The sequence below is a fragment of the Emys orbicularis genome, chromosome 8, assembly GCF_028017835.1.
Source record: "Emys orbicularis isolate rEmyOrb1 chromosome 8, rEmyOrb1.hap1, whole genome shotgun sequence".
NCBI lineage: Eukaryota > Metazoa > Chordata > Testudines > Emydidae > Emys > Emys orbicularis.
In genome coordinates, this window is record NC_088690.1 from 107,957,710 (window position 1) to 107,978,780 (window position 21,071).

Below are 21,071 nucleotides of genomic sequence, written 5' to 3' on the forward strand. Positions count from 1 at the left end.
AGTTTGCTTCTCTCACAGTCCTCTGCTCCAACAGCTGTGCTTCTGTGACCTGTTGGTGTGCCCTCTTTACAAACCACTGGAGTCGAAGACATATAGCAGCTAGCAAAGGAGCTCTCAGAAATCTATATTTAAAAACCCAAAAGTACCACTGACAAATCAACTGTAAAAGAATAAGACTGGCCAAGAAAGAATTTGAAGAGCAGCTAGCTCAGGACACAAATACTAATAGAAAAAATTTAAGTCCATCAGAAGCAGGAAGCCTGCCAAATAGCCTCTGGGGCCACTGGACGATTGAGGTGCTAAAGGAGCCCTCAAGGAAGACCAGGCTATTGTGGAGAAGCTAAATGAATTCTTTGCATCCGTTTTCACGGCAGAGGATGTGGGGGAGATCCCCACACCTGAGCCATTCATTTTAGGTGACCGACCTGAGGAACTCTCCCAGACTGAGGTGTCCGTAGAAGAGGTTTTGGAACAAATTGATCAGTTAAACAGCAGCAAGTCCCCAGGACCAGATGGTATTCACCCAAGGGTTCTGAAGGGAACTCCAATATGAAATTGCAAAACTACTGTACTAATGGTGGTATGTAGCCTATCGCTGAAATCAGTCTCTGTAGTAGATGACCGGATGATAGCTAATGTTATGCCTATTTTTGAAAAAGGCTCCAATCCTGGCAATTAGAGGCTGGAAAACCTAACTTTGGCAAATTGGTTGAAACTATAGTAAAGAACAGAATTATTAGACCCGCAGATGAACATGATTTATTGGGGAACAGGCAACACGGCTTTGGTGAGGCAAGATTTCACTTTACAAATCTATTACAATTCTTTGAGGGTGTCAACAAGCTTGTAACAAAGATGATCTAGTGGGAAAAGGAAATTGGACTTTAAGAAAGCCTTTGACAAGGTCCCTTACCAGAGGCTCTTAAGCAAAATGAGCAGTCATGGGATAAGAGGGAAGGTCCTCTCATGGATCAGTATCTGGTTAAAAGATAAGAAACTAAGGATAGGAATAAATGGCCAGTTTCCACAAAGAGAGGTAAATAGTGGGGTCCACCAAAGATCTGTCCTGGGACCTGTGCTGTTTAACATATATTCATAAATGATCTGGAAAAGGGGTGAACAGTGAGGTGGCAAAATTTGCAGATGATACAAAATTACTCAAGATAGTTAAGCGCGTAGCCTACTGTGAAGTTACAAAGGGGTCTAACGAAACTGGGTAACAAAATGGCTGATGAAATTCAGGGTTAAGTACAAAGTGTGTTGGAAAACATAATCCCAACTATACATACAAAATGATGGGGTCTAAATGAGCTGTTAATACTCAAGAAAGCAATTGTTTAGTCATCGTGGAGAGTTCCCTGAAACCATCCGCTCAGGGCTGCCGAGAGCGGGTTTGGGCCCCGGTGAAAAATTTTTTGGGGGCCCCCCAGCAAGGGCAGACCGGCTAAATAGGGCTGACGAAGCCGGGCCCCGGGGCCCCTTCCGGACCGCTGGGCCCCGGTAATTTGTACCGGCTTCCTCCCCTCTCGTCGGCTCTGCATCCGCTCAGTGTGCGGCAGCAGTCTAAAAGTCTAACAATGGTAGGAATCATTAGGAAAGGGATAGATAATAAAACAGAAAATACATAATGCTACTATATAAATCCATGGTATGGCTACACCTTGAATACTGTGTACAGTTCTGGTTGCCCCATATCAAAAAAGATCTATTAGAATTGGAAAGGATGGAGAGAAGGGCAATGAAAATGATTAGGAGTATGGAACAGCTTCCATATGAGGAAAGATTAAAAAGACTGACAACAGCTAAGAAAATAGACAAGTAAGGGGGCGGGGGATATGACTGAAGTCTATAAAAGCATGACTGGTGTGGAGAAAGTGAACAAGGGAGTGTTATTTAACCCTTCACATAACACAAGAACTAAGGGTCATCCGATGAAATTAGTAAGCAGCAGGTTTAAAACAAATATAAGGATGTACTACTTCTCACAATGCACTGTCAACCTGTGGAACTCTTTGCCGAGGGACGTTGTAAAGGCCAAAAGTATAAAGAGTTCAAAGAAGAACTGGGTAAGTTCATGGAGGATAGCTCCATCAATGGCTATTAGCCAAGATGGTCAGGGACTCAATCCCATGCTCTGGGTTCTCCTTAACCAACTGCCAGAACCGTCTGGCACTGGCCACTGTCATGGATAGAGTACTGGGGTAGATGGACCATTGGTCTGACCCAGTATGGCCGTTCTTAAGCACAGTGACCATAGGCTTGAGTAGAGGTAAAGCAACATGCTGCAAACTTCACAATGCACTCCTGCCACACTCCCAGAAAAGTATCGTCTTTGTCTGCCTTGTTACTCTTGATTACTAGGGTTTCTTGAAAATTGTTTGTCTCAGCAGTTTACAAAAAATTGCATTTTCAGTGGAATGAAATTGTTCAAAAAGTGTCTGATTTCCATGGAAAACTTTGAGATGTTGTTGAAAGTCAAATGCACAAAACCTGAAATATTTCGATTCAAAATGGTGCAATTTGGGGACTCTATGCTCCCATTCTCTTGTATAGGGTGGGCTCGCTGGCTGGACTTTTCTTTGCATAAAGTCAGTGACTCCTATCATGAATTCCCTTCTCCAAAAGGGGATGAAGCATCATGGGAGATGTAGTCCGGCTAGCAAGCCCAGCCCTTTGAGGAGAATGGGAGCATAAGGCACCCAAACTACAATTCGTATGAGGCATTGCTGCTTCATTGTTTTTCAGTATTTCATGGAAAAGTTGAAATAGCTTAAACCTGTGCTTTTGCTAATCCATCACCTTCTGGTTGAAATGATTGGGGAATGCGATCAGCTCTGTGTTTACAAAGGAGGGAAGGCATAGTAGCTTCCTGTAAATAAAACCTGACACCTGCTAACTCCTACACAACTCCTTTAGCAGCTACATTACCTGTGGCCCAAGCATGAGAAAAGCAGACCGGGCATTACAGAGAAAGTACATGAGTTTAATGGCATTCTGGTACATCCTGAATGAAGTTCATGTATAACTTACAGGGATGCAGTGCTGGTACTTTCAGCAGCAGATGACATGGTAAAGCCAATTAGTCTTAAGGAATGAGGAAGAATGTGAGAGGGGGTTTCCTTTGATCTATTAAGGGGAGAAGGAGGTCTCCTGAAACCGTTTATTGTGAAGGGGGGGAATGGAAACCTACAGGATTCACAGAGGTAGTGAAGCCAGTTAACAGTTCTAGATGTAGGACAAACTAAAGTATAACTTTATCATCCCGGTATAGACTAGTCCCACCCATGTGATAGAATTCTTCCCCACCCCCAGCAATCCCAGCCAGTAGTTCTCTGAGACAGCAGTGTGGGGAGACTGGGTTGGACACGGGGATGGTGATGATGCTCCCCCTCTGGAGTGGAGTGTGGCGACCAGCTGATGCAGCACGCAACAGGGGAAATCTTGCCCAAGAGCAGGATTTAAGGGGAGGAAAAATGGCATGGGTGTCTAACCGCACAGAGGAGATAGCGGCAGGGCTTTCGGTGCTACAGTACATTGCGTGGCACTCTCCTCTTCTTTTGAAAGGTTGAAGGGATGAGCTGACCCCATGAGGATTTGACCATGTGATTCCTAGGAGCCTGGATACTTCATGCCAGAATCTTAAACCATGTAATCCACCCCTGGGCCTTGTAATTCACCCTACTGTTACCTTCCCAATTCCTTAACTCCTCTGCAGCGTAGCGACTTGGTTAGTCTCTGCAGTCACATGATTCCCTGCTCCTTTTCCTTGGGTCTTATTGCAACATGGCGTAGGTGGGGGAGGTTCCCCGTGATCCAGGGAGCATCTCGTCCTGTCCAGCTGCTGCACTGTTGGCAAATGGCTAAACCGCAACAGTCAGCTGTGTGCCATGGCTGCTCCTCACTGCTGCTTAGGGTCTCCTCTGACTACGGGGCACAGACCCAAAGAGGCTTCCTCAGCCAGCCCCGTCCAGGAAGATGCTGGCTCAGAGGTGGCGTGCTAGACTCCGAACCTATGGAGGTGAAGGGGAGGGAAATGAATTCAGTTTGTTTTTTTCCTCCTCCTCCTCCTCCCAGGTGCTCCCCCTGGAAAATAAAATGAAGAATCCCCGGCACTTCCCAGTGATCCTGTATGTGGGAATGGCCATAGTCACCATCTTGTACATCAGCCTGGGGACCTTGGGATACCTGCGATTTGGAGCCAGCATCCAGGCCAGCATTACTCTCAACCTGCCCGACTGCTGGTGAGTCTCCAGTCAATGCTATTTACCACTTCCCGTAACACAAGAACTAGGGGACACCAGGTGACCTTAATAGGCAGCAGTTTAAAACTAACATAAGGAAGTACTTCCCACAGCGCGCAGCCAGCCTGTGGAACTCCTTGCCAGAGGATGTTGTGACGGCCAAAATATAGCTTAAGAAAGAAAAAAAGAATGAGATGAGTTCATGGAGGATAGGTCCATCAGTGGCTATTAGCCAAGATGGCTGGGGATGCAGCTCCATGTTCTGGGTGTCCCTAAACTTCTAACTGCCAGGAGCTGGCACTGTACAACGGGCCGGATCACTCGATAAATTGCCCTTTTCTGTTCGTTGCCTCTCTAGCACCAGCAACTTGGAAGGCAGGATCCTGGGCTAGATGGACCATTGGTCTGACCCAGTGTGGCCATTCTTATGTTGTGCGTGTGGGGAGCTCGCATTTCACATGATGCAGAAAGGGAATTGGTGGATGTAATAGCTTAGTGCAGGGCTGCTGAGGGGATGAGTAGCTTGACCACACTCGCCTGCTGTCCAGAGCAGCATCTCAGGATACCGCTTGGCCTGTGGTGTGGCCCTGCAGCCTTTGCCCTGTCCCATGTCTGCTGTCACTTCCTCTGTGGCAGGAGAGCGAAAGTGAATGTCTTTGCCATTTCTGAAGAGATTTGGCTCTGACTGTCCTGGTCTTTCCACCGTACTTGTAAGAGTAGCACAGACATTCCACTATCATGGAGCCCGCTACTTGTTTCCATCACACATGGGTGCAGGGGAGGGAGGGTTAATATGAACACAGCACTTTCTATCCCAAAGGAGCCATAAGCTGTTACATGCATCAGTGACATGCAGGCAGTGCCAGGTGTGGAGTGTAGCATATCAGGAAGGGGAGGGGAGGGGAGGTTTTGGCCAAAGTCACCAAGGGAAACCTCTTCCATTATGAAAAGTGCCATAGGAGCTTTAATGTAAAGGTGGTCTCCAAAAGACAAGCACTAAATTGCATCTGTATAAGGACTAAGCTTGGTTCTGGTGGGCCTTGAACCTATAGCTCCAGAGCGGGTGCTTAGATTGCAGAGCTTTTCCCTCCGGGCTCCAGTCTGGTACTGGTTAAGTGCTACTTCTGCCTCTTTCCTTGGGATACTGTACCTCTCTGCTCTGCATCTTCCTTTGTAAGTGGAAACCTTGCTGGACTTTGATTCATCACACGCAATACAGAGGAGGGTGTCTATCAGGCTCCAATCCTGCTGCAAAGATAGATATCTATCTCTACCCCTTTGGACCAGACTGCCCCACAGTTATATATAACTTCTTCATTAGGAAGCTGGTGGTTGGTAGACAATCAGAGTTATTCAGTGTCTGTGGGTGACTGACCTCTAGGTTACCGGGAAAGGTGTGAGTGGGAGACAGGTTGTAAACAGGGCTCTCTTTTGGCCGTGGGTAAATCATTTAATTTTGCTGCCTTAGTTTCCCTGTCTTTCCTGTGAGAAGTAATGGGGTTTAAAGCACTTTGGGGATGAGAAATGCCAGGTGTTTTTACTGGGCTTGCATTGTGCGTTTCAGTCCAACACACACTTCATTCATTAATCAAGGGCAACGCATACAATTCAAGCAGGGTGCTTGCAGGAATGGCTTGTGTGTGGCATTCTGACGGGTGTCAATAGGCAGCCTCACGCTTTACCAAATAGCCAGTTTTTATTTAGATTAAATTCCTAATAGGCTGATATTGGGGAGTGCCTTGTTTAGGGTGACCAGACGTCCCAATATTAGGGGCTTTGTCTTATATAGGCACCCATTACCCCCATCCCAGTTTTTCATACCCTAGCCTGGTCATAGAGAATGAGATTAAAAACAAATTTGCTTGGCCCCCAGCGGGCCCAGACAAAGGTGCTGCTCCAATCAAAACCCTCCAGCTACAGAGCTGCCTTCTCTTTTTTGTCAAAGGCAGGTTTCAAAGGACTCTGAGGAACTAAGGTAGCGGGGAGGCAGGAGAGCAGGAACTAATTAAAAGCCCGGTGCTGTCTGCTAGCAGCTATGGGCTGTGTTTTGCAGCTTGCTTGGAACGTGGAGGCTGTGATAATTGATTCAATGAGGCGCACAGATGTGAGGCTTTTGAAACTGTTTGAGGTTTAACATTTGCCAGCCTAAGTCCAGGAGAAGGCATGTTGTGTAACTCCCTTTTTGTCTCGACTGGCTGATGTTCCTCCGCCACTCAGGAAGGTGGTTTTAGGGGGGGATTTAAGTGGGCCCCTCTTCCTGGGAGGACGACCTTTTACTAGGATGCAGAGTGACTCCAACTTCTGGTGTCTAAAAGGGAAACATTTCTCCTCTCCTCGTGTCAGCTGAGCTCTGTTCCTCCTTCCCCGACTCCCCTGGCGTCACAACAAGAAATGGTGGAAAACCATATGCTTTGTCAGGGGGCGGCCTGCCGTTGATACGGGAAGATGCTTAGATGTAAGGACTTTCCCAGTGTGCTCTGTTTCTCCAACCTGCCCCGGTTTAGGTGTTGGGAAAGCCATGGGCTTCTCAGAATGGGACAAATCATGAGTCCCTTCCTCCCCGGCGGGCTGCCGTGCTTTGTAACGGCTCACTGGAAGGCCTCTGACTGGAAGGGGTGCGCTCTGCTCACGTACAGTACTGTGAGCAATGGGCAGAAGTAACAGACAAGAATCTGATTTGCCTCCTCTCTCCTCAAACGCTTTGAGTAAGTTTCAGACATGGGTCATCTTGGAAGGGATGTTGAGTCACTCACTAGCCCTTGACCAAACTGGTGTTGAACCAGTGCCCTAGGAGAGGTTCAGGAGAGACTTACAAAAATGCTTCTGTATTATGGTAGAGCCTAGAGGTCCCAGCTGAGATCAGAACCCCATTCTGCTAGGTGCAGTAGAAACGCGTAGAAAGACAGTCATCACCCCAGAGAGTTTAGAGTCTAAACAGGCAAGACAAAGGGTAGGAGAGAGGAAATATTACTATCCCCATTTTTACAGATGGTGAACTGAAGGGCAGAGGAACAAAGTAGCTTGCCCAAAGTCTTGCAAGGAATCTGACAGAGCTAAGAATTTAACTCAGCTCTCTGCAGTGCCTTAATTACAAGACCATCCTTCCTCTTTGCAGCATCATCCACTTTCTAAAACATCACTGGCTTTTTCCAAACTCGGGGGTGGCAGGTTTGAGGAGCTGAAAAAAGGAAGCAGCTCTTCCTCTGCCAGTGAGTAGAACCGGAAGTAAGAGTGGTGCCGTGTCTTCTGGACACACTTCAGGCTGTTTGCAACTTCTAATAAACTTTGGTTTTATTATAGACCAAAACGTTGGGCAGAAAAATCCAGATTCTGAACTATGTGCCAGGCCCCTGCGGGACCTTGGAGTCTACATCAGATTGAGCCCTCTCAAAAGTTGGGCTTTATACCTTGCAGAAAACTCCCAGCATGCCTCATCCTTAAAGGAACATTGCTTTCTTTTCCCCTTAAAGGGCAATTGCCCCATCCCATGAAAAATAAAACCTGTGAAAGATCATCCTTGACCCCGAGGGATCGCTGATGAGTGGGCTTTTGTGGAGGTGAAGATGTGGACAGTACAGTCTCTGGGGAAATGGAATCCTCTACACCTTGCGAGCAGAGCTAATAATACAAAACACTTAGTATTTTCATAGCATTGTGCAGACATCAATTAATTTCCAGACAGAACACTTGGATCAAGTTGTAAATAAGTATCGATAACTTGGAAGTATTATAAAAAACAAACTCAAGATCCTAAATTAGGGTAAAAACTAACTTTCTGTTAAGTGTGGAAATGCTAAGTGAAGGTGGCTGATGAACGTCTGTCCATGGAGCACGTGTCCCAGCCTACTGCTCAGACGCAGAATGGTTTATTCCTCTTAAGTTGGTGGGCTACATCGATGGAGGAATGTAAGTCTGTGTAACCGCAGCATTAGTGGGATGCTGAGCAGCAACGCCAGGTTTGCGGCAGTTGAGAGCTTCGTTTCCAGGGGTTTATGGCCATGGCTGTCAAACTGTGCAGAATGAAAGCTGAACTGTTGCGACACTGTGACGTCGCCCTTGGTGGGGGCTGGTGTGGACGACAGCCTCCGTGAGAGCTCTTGGCGCATGGCCTCGAAGGTGGACCTGTCCACTCCTCAGAGCGCAGTGACTGCACCACTCGTCTGCAGGACTCCCTCTTCTTGATCATCCCTGAGTGGGGCCATCTTTGCTGTGGGTGAGGGCTGAGCGGTGGCTAGCCCCTCCTGGCCCTCTTCCTGCACTCAGGTTTCTGTTGCGCTTTGCCCCTCACCTAGGGGAGCAGGGGCGAAGTTGCTGACTCCTTGTGACCTGCACAGACTCCTGGGCCAGCCCTGCCCTCGATCTTTGAAGACATGCATTAGTCATACAAACTTCTTGCTTTACGAGCTAGTGCTATGTAGCCTTTTCCCATCTTTGGTGGTCACTTAGTGTGACACAGTAGGAATATAACCAAACACAGGAACGAGAGACTTACGGTCAGATGTTCAGAAGCTCACCCCCATACCTGGATGTGGCTTATGCCCCAAGCCCCAACTTGCACAGGCATCAGCGTATTTACACCCTTAAATTGGATTCTCACCAATGTGAAAACGTTGCCTGAAGCTTTTTGTTCATTAGGCTGCCTTGATAAGTGTGGGCATTTTCAGTAGCTAGTATGTCCTGTAAAGCCCCAGTGGGCCGTGTAGTCCCAATTCCTGAGTTACTCGCTATCTGAAGAAGACTGTGTCAAGGGACTAGAGAATATATAAAAGATATTCCAGGCATATTGCCATAGGAATAACCTAAGGGAGATCCGTTCCAATATGTGCAGCAAATAGCTCCTGTCTATAGCTTGCGCTTTGTACCTCGCCTGTCCCCATCGCTACTTCAGCCAGGGTGTCGTTCTTCTCCCGGCACTGCCACCATTGAGTTGATCTTCCCAAGCCAAAGCAGTAAGGTCACTTCACCACAACCCCCAGCAGGGGGTGTGTGGAGCAGAGAAGCAGCACAGCTTGAAACTGATTCCCAAAGGGAAGAGAGTGATTTTTATTGGCTACTTTAATTGTCTCTAGGTTAGAACTGCAAAGTGCTTCATCCTCATGCTTGCGAGCTGTTCTATGCCCTGTTGATCAGGTGGTTCTCTTCCCCTCACCCCAACTGCCTGACTCCTACATTTGAATCCCTCACTGGTGGGTTGCAGTGCTCAAGAGCCTCTTGCTCATAAGAATGTGTTCAGGTCCCCCCTTCCCTCCCGTGCACCAACCCTGACTTCATAGAGTTGCAGTTTCTCAGCATACTTTGCTTTGGTACCTTGTATGATTACTAAGGGGAGCACCTCCAGCCTGTAGAAGCTAAAGTATTGTAAAAAGGTGGCTAGCCCCTCCTGCCTTAGCTGGAGTTATTGAGTCTCCAGCTTCCATTTGTCTTCCCCCATGCCGCACAAGTGCTGTCTAGCTCTGCTCCCCCATGCATGTTCTTATTTCTCCAGACAGGCACGCACACCAACTGGAAGCCTGATCTAGATTGGCACATGCAATGCTGGGATCTAGCCAGCTGGTTGGCCCAGGTAACACAACACTTTTATAAAAGGCTGGTTCTCCTGCCCATGGATCCCTTGACATTGCACAGAAATTGGTATCCCCTAGCCATCCTTGGTCCGAGATCGGGGTCATTCTCATGCAGAGAAGACCAACTCCTTCCCTTTGTATCGCTAATGTCTGTCACTGTATTACGAGTACTTAGCGAGACCCCGGCTGACTTGGGGACTTAGCTAGGGTCTCTACCAGGACACACAACCTGCCCAGCACTGCTATTTTAACAGTCCCTTCCCCCAAACCCTCTGCGCCGAGCTCCAAAAAGTCTTTTTTTTTTTTTTTTTTTTTTTTTTAATCGAGCAGGTTAAAGTGCAGGCGGTGGTGACGTCCGCATTGCGTTTAACTTCCTAAGCCCGTGCTAATCCTTGCAGTGCAGTCCTTCCCCCTAGCTGGGGGGGGGGGGGGAAAGGCAGTAATCAAAAACTGTGAAATATTCATGTCGAAAGCTGATAAACCGCTTTGAAGGTAGCCTTGATCTTTTTATTTTAAGGCACAGAGTAAAATCGGGCTCGCCGCAGAGCGAGGCAAAAAGTAGCTTTTTCTTCCTCCCGCAAAGAACCCAAATTTTGCTAGCAAAGGTAGGGATGAGAGCGCGCCCAGGGAACAGGTAATAAGAGACAACTTCTGTAATTCTAGCTCACTGGCTCACAGCCAGCGTTGGTTGCTGGTGGTAACTGACGTCTGATCAGCCGGCTCCTCTGTGAGACGACCTGTGGTCTCTGCCCATTTCCTGGTGGATGGGTGGCCAGGTGCCCCAGTGGTTAGCCTCCCTGCATTCCTTAAAGGTGGCCCCTGCAGGTCTGGCTGGGGAAGGTGGTCGGGGAGCTTGCGCTGCTGGGACAGTGCCCGTTCTGTAGCTGAGCGAAGGCCTTCGGACTCCAGTCGGCAGGAGCTTAGTGGACAGTGTCATGCTGTGTGTGCATGAGCTCACAAGTTCAAAACCCTGGTCCCCATGACCCACCCTGACTAGGATATGAAATGACCCCCTTTCTGAGCAGTGGGAGAAGACTCATATGCAAGCGGCAGAGCCCCGGAACTGGCTAGCAGCAGCCTGCTTTAAGCCAGGGGCTGAACATGTGGTCTGAGGAGCTTCCACAGAAGCCAAAGGTATTTAGGGGCCCAGAGATGCAGTGAGGCATCTAGTGGGATTTTCCAAACATCCAAAGTAGGTTAGGTGCCAAAGTCCCATTGTTTTCAATGGCAGGCACTTCCCTTTGGCAATTTTGTAAATTCCCCCAGGCACCCAGCTGCATCTTTAAGCACCTAAATACCTGTGTCAGTCTGGCCCTTTGTACCTTCCCGGATGGTTGGGGTGGGGTCAGAGCGCTCAAAATGCTCGTCCTTGATAACTCCGGTCCTGTCGACTCCTCCGGTACCAGCCCACACTGAGATCTCTCTCCTCGTGGATACAGAGCCATCTGGCCAGAGCAAGTGCCTTTCAGCTGTGGGCTTAGGGCGTGAGCTGCCCTGCCTTGCAAATGAGATGCTCACTTACCCCTTATCCATGGATCGCGGGGCTGACTTCACAGACATGGGGATTAAGCCCAGTTCTCTTTCCCTTCTAAATTCACTCTTGTCGCAGAGTTATTTTTATTTTGCTTTATCTTAAATCTGCCCTTGAGGGAGCTGGGGTGTGAGTGGAGGTGACTGGATTTCTCCCTGTTCCCTTTGCAGGCTGTACCAATCTGTCAAGCTGCTCTACTCCATTGGGATCTTCTTCACCTACGCGCTGCAGTTCTACGTCCCTGCGGAAATCATTGTGCCCGGGGCTGTTTCCCAGGTGCCAGAGCGCTGGGCGCTGTGGGTCAACCTGCTCCTCAGGACGTGCCTTGTCTGCGTGACATGTGAGTAGGCGCCAAACCCCTTTGGTTTGCTCACCTTCTAGGGAGGGGATGGGGTGCCAGCGCCGTGGGAACCCTTGTGAAAGTATTGGCAGTGTATCCTTGAATCTTCCCCCATTGCTTACTGGACACTCGCCTCCTCCACGCAGCCTGACGCCCCTTGGCACAATTGTTAGACTCTGCCCAGGAGAGCCCGTGGAATGGGATCAGAGGTATTGCTGGTTAGGACTTGCCCAGCATCTATCCCTTCCCTGGCTCTAGTCAGAGGCTGTCATGCTTGGCTCTGCATGCACCCAGAGTAGGAGCTGCAGGTGGTCTGTGTGTTGGAGCAGCACATAGGAAACTTGCACAATGCTTGCCTGTGTTAGGTCACTTATCAGGGACTCATTCCCAAAGTGCCGGCTGTTGGGCGCTGAAATCCCGTTCAGAATGCAAAGCGTGGGGCAAACCTCCTGGTGCACTGAGTACACACTGCAGTGCCTTCCCTGTCCGCTTATGTAGGGCTCATGTACGTTCGTATTTGACAGTTACACGCTCTGCAGGCGGTTTCTAGCTGCTCTTCCTTGCTTTAAGGCTTGTCAGCAGCTCACAAACGGGCGACTTCCTCCAGTGGCTCAGAAGTTGCTGGCTAATACAGTAGCTGGATGGGAGGGGGCAAGCTAGGGAGCGGGAGCATGTTAAATCGGCCAACCACACTTTCATATATAACTGACCTACTTCACCAGGCCTCTTTCTTTTGCATTCTGTGGACTCTGTTTTGAAAGCAAAACTCTGCATCTCCATCCCCCCTTCTAAATTAAAAACATTTAAAAAATATTTAACACTACTTCAAATGCTGGAGGTGAAGTGGGGTTTGGGGTGGAGGCTGACAGCTCACGACCCCCCACATAACCTTGCAACCCCCTGAGGGGTCCCAACCCCCAGTTTGACAACCCCTGCCTTAGACCTATTGTCCACCCGGCTAATAAGTGTGGGGGCTTTTTTATTCTCTCTAGTGACTTATTCCTTCCTCCCTGAGATTGAAAAGAGATGTAGCTAGCAGAAAATGGAATTAAAAAGAGAGCAAGGCAGGTGTGGTGTTCTCCGCTCTGCTTTGAACTAAGGATAATTCTGGAAAGATTAGAACTGTCATTCAGAAGGATAAGAGGACAGGAATTTGCCAGCATCTGGCGTGCCAGAGTGGGACAGAATAGATGAAATAAGGTGGGGGTGTGCACAAAAAACAGACCCTTCTGCCTTCCTGTACTGCGGGGCTCTTTACTATAGGAGACAGTGCTAGAACAGAGATTCTCGGCAGAGCACTCCCCCAGTGCCAGGGGATGCTTCCCCACCATTACCGCTCTAGTAGTGCAGCAGGATGCGGACTCTCCAGGTCCGAGAGACGCCCGGAGTTGACGGTTTCAAGCAGCTAAGTGGAATAGGCTGGAGTGAATCCAGGGCTGGAACCTTGTGGATACGTCAAGAGGCTGGGAAAGAACAAAGGGTTAAAGGATCGTCCCAGAGGTGCTAAGGGGCCGGGCATGGATTCCTTTGTCGCGCATATTCCTGCTGGGTTTGCGCACTCAGAGTGGAATGAGTGTGAGATCGCGCGGGTTCTCAGAGGAGATAAAAGCCATTAAGTGGTTTGCATGAATATTAATTGGAATGATCTCATGGCCTTGGACCAAGCCTGCCTCACAAGAGAGGGCGCAGTTTGGATTTGTTTTAGCTTAGCGCTTTAGAACCTACACAGTTAAAAGCCCTTTGCATTAATATCTGTGGAAAGCACAACGGTTGTCCCCTGAGGCTGAGGAACTGCAACTGGTGATTTACTTTTGCTGCTTGTTCTCCGTGGGGTTTTAATCTTGTTACTTTGAGCCACCGCAATCGAAGGAGTCGTAGGGGGCTCACGATGGCACATTTTGCAGCCGGTTACTCTGCTTGTCCTGTGAGTTGTCTCTGTAGGGTTGTGCCCTGTGGAGCCAGGAGACGGGGATTATTTTGACTGGGGGAAGGGGGAGGGAGAGGTGAGAGAGGAAAATGAGGTGCAAAAGTGTGTGGCTCCTGTTATCCCTCAGCATCCCTCCCTCCCTCCCATCCCCCTCACACCCGTAACTGGAGCCAGAACTGAGCAAGCGCCATACTTGAGTTAAGCAGTGGAACAGGGCAGCCCCCCCCCCCCCTTAAACTGCCCCATTGGAGTTGGGAGCTTTTGTCAAGAGGTGAAGCCTCTTTTCTTATGGAGCTTTGTAAGTGATCCAGGCTTCCTTCGCTCCGTTGCGTGGCCCGATGGTCGCCTGTTCCTGGAAGTGGCTCAGTGCCAGTGAAATATCTGCTTCTATGTAGTGGCCAGTATCTCAATACGATCACTCTGTCCGGTGTAGTGTTCGGGCCACTTGCTGAGCCTGCTTCTGAGGCCTGGGAGCCAAAGATCTGAGTTCTAATCTTGCCTTTGACGCTAACCAATCTTCCTGACAAGGTGGTTCGCCTTGAGGTGAAAAGGACTGTAAATTCTGAGAGGCTGCATCTGCCATCAATTATGTGGCTACAATTCCTGTTGACTTCAGTGGGAACTACACCCTGTAATTGAGGGCAATCATCTGTGGCTATCTTGTGCAAGCAGCAACCTGCTTACAGAGGCTAATTTACTAGCTTTAGATGAGCAGGTGACACTAAAGTTCAATGCCCAGATGTTTGTCTAGAGGACTCCAGGCAGACAGAGCTGTGGTAGTAATATAGGAAAAGTTACAGGAATGCTACAAGTTCATGAATTGCTCAGAGGTGCCCCCTATTGTTGTATTATGAGCAGGTTGTAGCAGGAATCTCTCACTCCAGCACTCGTAGGGTGAGCTGCTTGCTGGCTTGATTGTGATCATCTCTCCTCGCCTCGCTGCTTCTTAATCCGTGAACGTGCGGTCTCCTTTGCTAGGTACTGCATGCCTTCTGGCGGGCTGGCTCCTGCTACCTGGCATGCAAAAAGACGTGTCGCCTCATTGAGGAAAGCACCGTAATGTGCCAGAACCCTGGTGTCTACTCTGCTTCTTCCAGCAGGTGGCGTCGGTTGTGGCTACTTGCTCCAAACCTCCAAACCATAAGAGCCATAGTCCTCTGTGCCTCAGATCAGTCTGATGCGACAACTTTCAGCTCCGGTGCTCCTGGTCTTTCCAGGAAGACTTGCAGCAGAACAGGGAAGACCGGACTTGACACCAAGCCCTGGGCTACACTACAGATGTATGTTGGTATAACTGCATTGCTCAGGGGTGTGGAAAATCCACATCCCTGAGTGATGCATTTATACCGACCGAACTCCTGGTGTAGACCGTGCGATGTTGACGGGAGGGCTTCTCCTGTCACCATAGCTACCGGCTCTTGGGGAGGTGGAGTACCTACGCTGATGGGAGAAGCTCTCCTGTCCGCAAAGATAGCGCCTTTACTAAGTGCCACCACAGCTCAGTGCTGTAAGGGATAGACAAACCCTAAGACTACTTCCTCGCCCCTTTTTCTTATGCGCCAAAGACAGGCAAGAGCACACACCGGATTGGTTTTCTCCTCCGGTCATATTTCCAGTGGAAAGGGGTAGGGTGAGCTCTGCATCCAGTTGGTCTCATGCTGCTGTAACCTTACTCAGAGACTGACTGCAGCACACATCTGCAAAACCCTATGCTAAAGAAGGTCCTGAACTGTCTAAGCACGGTGGGGCCACGGAAAGACAAGTTGGCCTTAACTCAGGAGTTGCTGCCTGTGTTGACACATTGTGTTTAATTCCAGCAAAACTCCATAGAGAACAGATTTCTGTTGCAACCCCTCGGCCCGCCCTGAGGTTTCACCGTGGCCAGTCTTTAGCTAACCAGCCAGGCTTGCCGGTGCTGTGGAATTAGGTGGCTGTTACTTTCAAGGCCCTGAGCTTGTGACATGATTAGAAAGCTCTGTCAGAGGCGCTCACCTGAGCGAGTTGCTGCAGCGGCGGCTCTGTACTTCGCTTTCTGACTGTCACGTAGCCACCGAACGCGATGCAGACTCCCAGGCTGTCAGAACCTTCGGCTCCAGTGGCTGTAATAGAGTTGAGTTGCCATCTTACCCTGCTGCCCCTCACACCGCAGCTGTATTGGCAGAATGACCCCTGGACTGAAGACCTTGGTGTTGGGGGCGCTGTGATGCAAGCTGAACAGCGCCACATTTCTTTCCAAGCACGTTTCTTGTTCCGTTGCACAAGAGATCCGTTTTCTGGTGACCCATATTTAAAACAAATAAGCTCTGGGTGCAAAAATGCCATCTTTGTTTTTTCTATATCCTGGGCTCTAGGAGTTGGATTCCCCCCCCTCCCCCTCCCTGAGTAGGTAGCAGACAGTATTTTTTTGACAGGCCGTGTTTTCAAAGCAATCAACCAATTTCCTTTTCTCTGTGGTGATTATGCTTTGAAGTGCCCTACTTTCATTGCCGAGAATCTTTTTGTTGTGCAGAATCCGGTTGCCTTCCTTCTTAGGATTTTGTGTCACTGAAAAGCCCTAACAATGCCATTGAGCACCAGAGCTGAAGAGGGCTGGAGAGCTACCCACCTTGTCTTTTCCTTTCCTAATAAGTTGGCTGTTTGGGGCTTTGGCCCTTACAGCAATTTTTTTTAATTGATTTATTTTATTGAACTGCTGTCTGTGGTACTTATCCGGCCCCACTACTGTAGTGTTGGAGTTCCTCAGGCTTTAAGGCACTAATCTTCACAACAGTCCTGTGAAGTAGGGAAGTGGTGGTATTGCCATTTTACAGATGGGAAGCTGAGGCATTATAAAGCTAAGTGACTTGCCCAAGGTCACACAGGACATCTGTGGCGGAGCAGAGGATTGTACTCTGCTCTCTAGTGTCCCGGACTAGTGCCCTAACTACTGGGCTGTCTCTCTTCGGTGTTGTAGGTTCTTCATTATGCTTAGGATTACAAAAAATGAAGCTCCATACACCCAGGCTAATGTGGCTGGAGGCTGAGAGAACATCCCACAAGTAGCTTGGAGTTTCTCTCTCCATTTCTGTGTAGCAGAGCATGTCACCAGGGCCCAATATGCAACTTCAGTAATGGAAATCATTAGGGGCAGTTAAACCAGGGTAAGTATTTTCAGTAAGCGTTGAAGCCGGGGGGGAAGAGTGGCCTGAGACACTGGGAAAGTGGGGAGAGGCGGAGATGGATGTGAAGAGTCTCATGACAGCATGTGGCTGGTAGGCCCTTTCGTTGGAACTGAGTTTCAGAAGTTGTTCCCGTTTCTGGAAGTGGAGTCTATTGGCTGTCACCCTGACTGACTTGGCATCGCGTGCTCCTTTCTTCGCTGTGATGATGGCCCTTCGGCACTGGTGCCAGAAGATGGGCACCGACCTCTGTTTTAATTTACACCTTTTTGGGTAGAGCAGGGTGCTAAGTTTCTTTTTTTTCTGGGCAGTTACTGTCTGGGTGAAGAATGTGATTTGTGCAGGAATGCTGGGACTGCAGATAGCGTTCAGTGGGGCCTGTAATATTTTACAGATTCTGTTAACGAAGAACCGAAAGGCATTGGCCCGGCAGCAAGATCCGGGTTTCGGGTCATTATCACGGAGGTCATTGTTTAACCAACTCAGCGTGTCAAGTGGTAATGTCAGAGGCAGTGCTGTCCCGTTTCCTCTGCTGCCTTTGACATCTTTTCCTGCTCTGTGGTGTTCTCCGCCCCGCCCCGCCTCAGCCTCTGTGGTGTCACCCTCCACTCCTCCCTCTTCTTTGCGCACGCACACACATTTCCTATCTTCTAAGTGAGGGCTGAGCTGGAGCTGTGACCCTCATTCATGGCTGTCTGAAGATGGCCAGGAGAGGCATCCTCTAGTGGCAAAGGCAGAACTGCAGTAAATTCCCTTCACTGCTAGCTGTTCAAGTCAGGAGGTTCCTTATGAAAATGGGACACGTGTGGCGAACGTCTGCACGTTTCTAACTACCATCTAAGCCCTGAGGTGGAAAGGGTTGAAGTTGCCATTCCACGTGTGACACCACAATTACCTTCCATAGCAAGAGCATGGTTCCACTAATTCAGGACTGTGACTTGGCTGGGGGATTAAGGAGAGAGCTGTTGTTTCAACACAATATCGGACACACCCACGTTGGCGAATAGAGAAAACGCCTGGCCAAGGAACCTGCTTGTTTTTCTTTCACGTTCTAGTATAAAAATTCCCCCTCTAACGGACCAAGTTCCCTTTTTAAAGCATCATGTTCTTGATCCATATTGCCTTGATCGTTGCTAATGACCACAGTGCTTGTTGGCAGTTGGAATGCTACGAAGGCAGTGGATTTCGTGGTGTTCCTTACACGCAGCAGGTCATGCCTATTTAACCCTTCCTCTGCCCTAAGAGATCATTGTCCCTCGAAAATCCTCTTTATTGCTCTTATGGTCCCCACAACCATCGATCTGAGCATCTGTTACTCAGCCAACCCTTCTGGTGTTGGTCCTAATGGGAAGCGTGGGCTCCTGACGCTGGAAACGTAGATCTGAGTTTAACCCCCTGATTTTGAAAATTGGCTCCTTACTGGGTGGGGTGGGGGGGAAACGTGACTCTGGACTAGCTGGAAACGCTCTGTCTGTGCGCAGAACGACAAAGGCCTTGGTGTCCCTGTACAGCGGGTGCAGCATGCAACTGCTCACCTGCTGTAAGCACATACTGCAGTCCAAGGCCTTGGCAGGTTTGTAAAGGCCCAGACTGGCCCAAGGCTTTAGTGCCTAGCTCGGCTTCCTGTCACTGCTGTTAAGGTTGGTTGGGGGACCCTGGCTGTCTGGCCCTGTGTGTGCCCGGCTTTCTCAGCTATCGGCTCACTCCCCTCTGTAGCCTGTTGGAGCCAGAGTCCAGGGCACGATGCTAAAGACCCAGGCCTTTGACGACAAGCTGTGTTTTAGCTCTTGTTCTCAGGGGCCGCGCCTGCTGTCTATAAGTGGGTGTCTCACTGCCGCAATCATGGGCCCTATAGAAATAAGTTAAATGAGCCGCCGCCTCATAAAACTGAAGCTCTGCGAGTAGCCCCGTCCTATTGCCATGGTGCCATTACTGGCTCTCACTTCAAAATGCCTTTTCCGAACAGCGATCTGAACTCATCCTGTGCAGTGGGCTGCGCCGTCTGCTTTCCACATCAGTGCCTTGCTTCACCCTAGCCAGTGGGCCTCTGTTCCACAGGGGCCCTTGAAGGTGTAAACGTTTGACTGGTGAGAGCGCTGGGTCACCCCTCCCACCTCCATCGCAAGCTGCCCTGTGCACTAATGATCCAGCCCCTATCTTCCCTTCCACCTTCCCGCAGAGGCAGCAGAACCCATGGGGGGTGGGGAGGGGGCCTAAGCTTAAACTCTAAAATAACTTGCCCCTGGATGCCCAGCCTGGTCCAGGGAGTCCTGAGACACCTGACGAGGCTTGCAGATCTGTGGTTTATTCCTTTGTACAGGGCTGCTGTCCGACACATCCTGTTGCTCTGAAGGAACCTACCCCCTGCTGAAGAGCAGCATTCCCCATTGCAAGGAGACACGCACCCCTCGGGCTGCTGGCCTTTCTGTGGCCTAGCCAGCTGGGAGCACGACACCCTTCTGATTCCCGCTCAAACCCGACGCCTCGGTCTGGTGGCCACCGAGGAGACCCCCTGCTCCCTGGACTGAAGGGGAGAGGGCGTGGCCGTGTCAGTGTTCTTCTGGGAAAAGATAATGGCCACGGTTCTTGGGACCGTGAACCTGACCGATTCCCGGAGCGAAGCTGCCACTGTGGGGATTTCTGGGTGCAGCCCCATGCATTTCTCCTCATTTAGTGATATGCGAGTCCAGGAGCGATGGTGCCGAATCCCTGTGCACGATGGATCTCCGTGGCACCCTAGTGCACTCCTGGAGGAAGAGTTCTCCCCCCCAATCTGGTCACAGTCTCTCTAGCCAATCTTGTGTGCACGCTGGGGCAAGGTGGAGCTCCAAATGGCCTCTCAATACTGAGTGCCAAGGGGCCATTCAGGAAGACCAGCCCCTGAAAAGCTACTGCTTGCTTTGGTTAATGACCCCAGCACCCATCATCTGTAGCGCTCTCCGCTCTAGATGGGTGGAGAAGTGCTATCCCCAGAGAGAATCGCACCTGCCCAGCTTATGGTGAGTCAATTGGCAGAGCCAGGAGAAAAGCCCAGTGCTCCGGAGTGCCCTGTCTAACAGACAATGCTGCCTCGGGCGTGGGGGAGGTTGTGCCTGAATTGGGTCGTTCTGTACCCTAGACGTGTGTTGTCACTTTAACAGTCTTGGGGGGGAGGCGGGAAGAGACACCCAGGCTGCTGGCTTCCAGCAAAGCTTGCTTTGATTGGTGGGGAGAGGGAGATCTAATCCAGGGGGCCAAACACAGGCCCCCTGCTGTCTCATTCACCTTACGCTGTGGTGGCCTGTCTGTTCCCACCTGCTCAGAGGAGAGCGGTCTCTCTGCAGGTGCCAGTACTAACAGCCCTGTGTTTCTCTCTCTCTTCCCCCTCCCAGGCCTGCTGGCAATCCTGATCCCCCGCCTGGACATCGTCATCTCTCTGGTGGGCTCTGTGAGCAGCAGTGCTCTCGCCCTCATCATCCCTCCCCTGCTGGAGATCACCACCTATTACTCCGACGGCCTCCACCCTGTCACCATCGCCAAAGACATCCTGATCAGCGTCCTGGGCTTTGCGGGGTTTGTGGTGGGCACCTATGAGTCCCTTTGGGCTCTGGCCACCCCCCCCATTTCCAACACCACCAATGCCTTGGTACAGTGACCCCTTTTCCTTCTCCCGCTCCACCCCAGCAACGCCGTACAGCCTCTTGGCAGCTCATGGGGTTTTTATCAGGGTTATGGCAGTGAATCTCCCTTCCTTCTCTTTAAAGGCATTTGTCCAGGAGAAGTGAGGGTGAGTGCGCAACCAGACAAGACAGGACCCTGATTCCCTTTCCCTCTCCTCATAGCGTGCGGTTCCCACTTTGGGGGTCTCATTGCTTGGGTCTGGGAGCCCTGCAGAGATGACTTGCGGCCCCTGGTTGGGATGGAGTGCCTTCCTTCACTCCTCCGGGATCCTTCTGGCAGATTAAGATGACATACCTACAGGTGCCAAGGTACTGCAGTTTGAAGTGGACATGCTCTAGACTATAGAGTACCAAGGGGAGGGAAGAAACCTTTGGGCTCGTTCAGGGATCTAGATGACTGCTTCACAACCAAGGGTACCTCTACCCTTCCCAAACTCCCCTCTGCCCAGAAAAAGAGAATCTCCGAGTCTTTTCTGGTGCCAATTCTTTTTTTTTTCCAGCACTTTAATTCATGGCAACAGAGCAACTCCAGCCAGTGAGTGACACATTAGAGCTCTCATCCCTAAGAGCTGTAGAACCTGGAAAATTACAGAGACAGCAAGGGGAAAAGGGAGCAGGAAACTGCACAAGGAGAGAGAATCTCTTGTATGC

General features: G+C 50.0%; 1 protein-coding gene across 2 annotated transcripts in view; it reads left to right on the plus strand.

The window, feature by feature from the left end:
* Window positions 1-20,525, plus strand: part of LOC135882505 (proton-coupled amino acid transporter 1-like) — a 39,776-nt gene extending 19,251 nt beyond the window's left edge. Inside the window, exons 8-11 of one of the 2 annotated variants that reach the window (XM_065409434.1) lie at window positions 4,075-4,241; window positions 11,507-11,676; window positions 20,133-20,386; window positions 20,505-20,525. In XM_065409434.1, coding sequence (XP_065265506.1) covers window positions 4,075-4,241; window positions 11,507-11,676; window positions 20,133-20,386; window positions 20,505-20,525 — 612 coding nt within the window. Of the gene's footprint in view, window positions 1-4,074; window positions 4,246-11,506; window positions 11,677-20,132; window positions 20,387-20,504 lie in introns of those variants that run through there. The other variant, XM_065409435.1, reaches the window with a different exon arrangement.
* The last annotated feature ends 546 nt before the right edge of the window (window positions 20,526-21,071 follow it).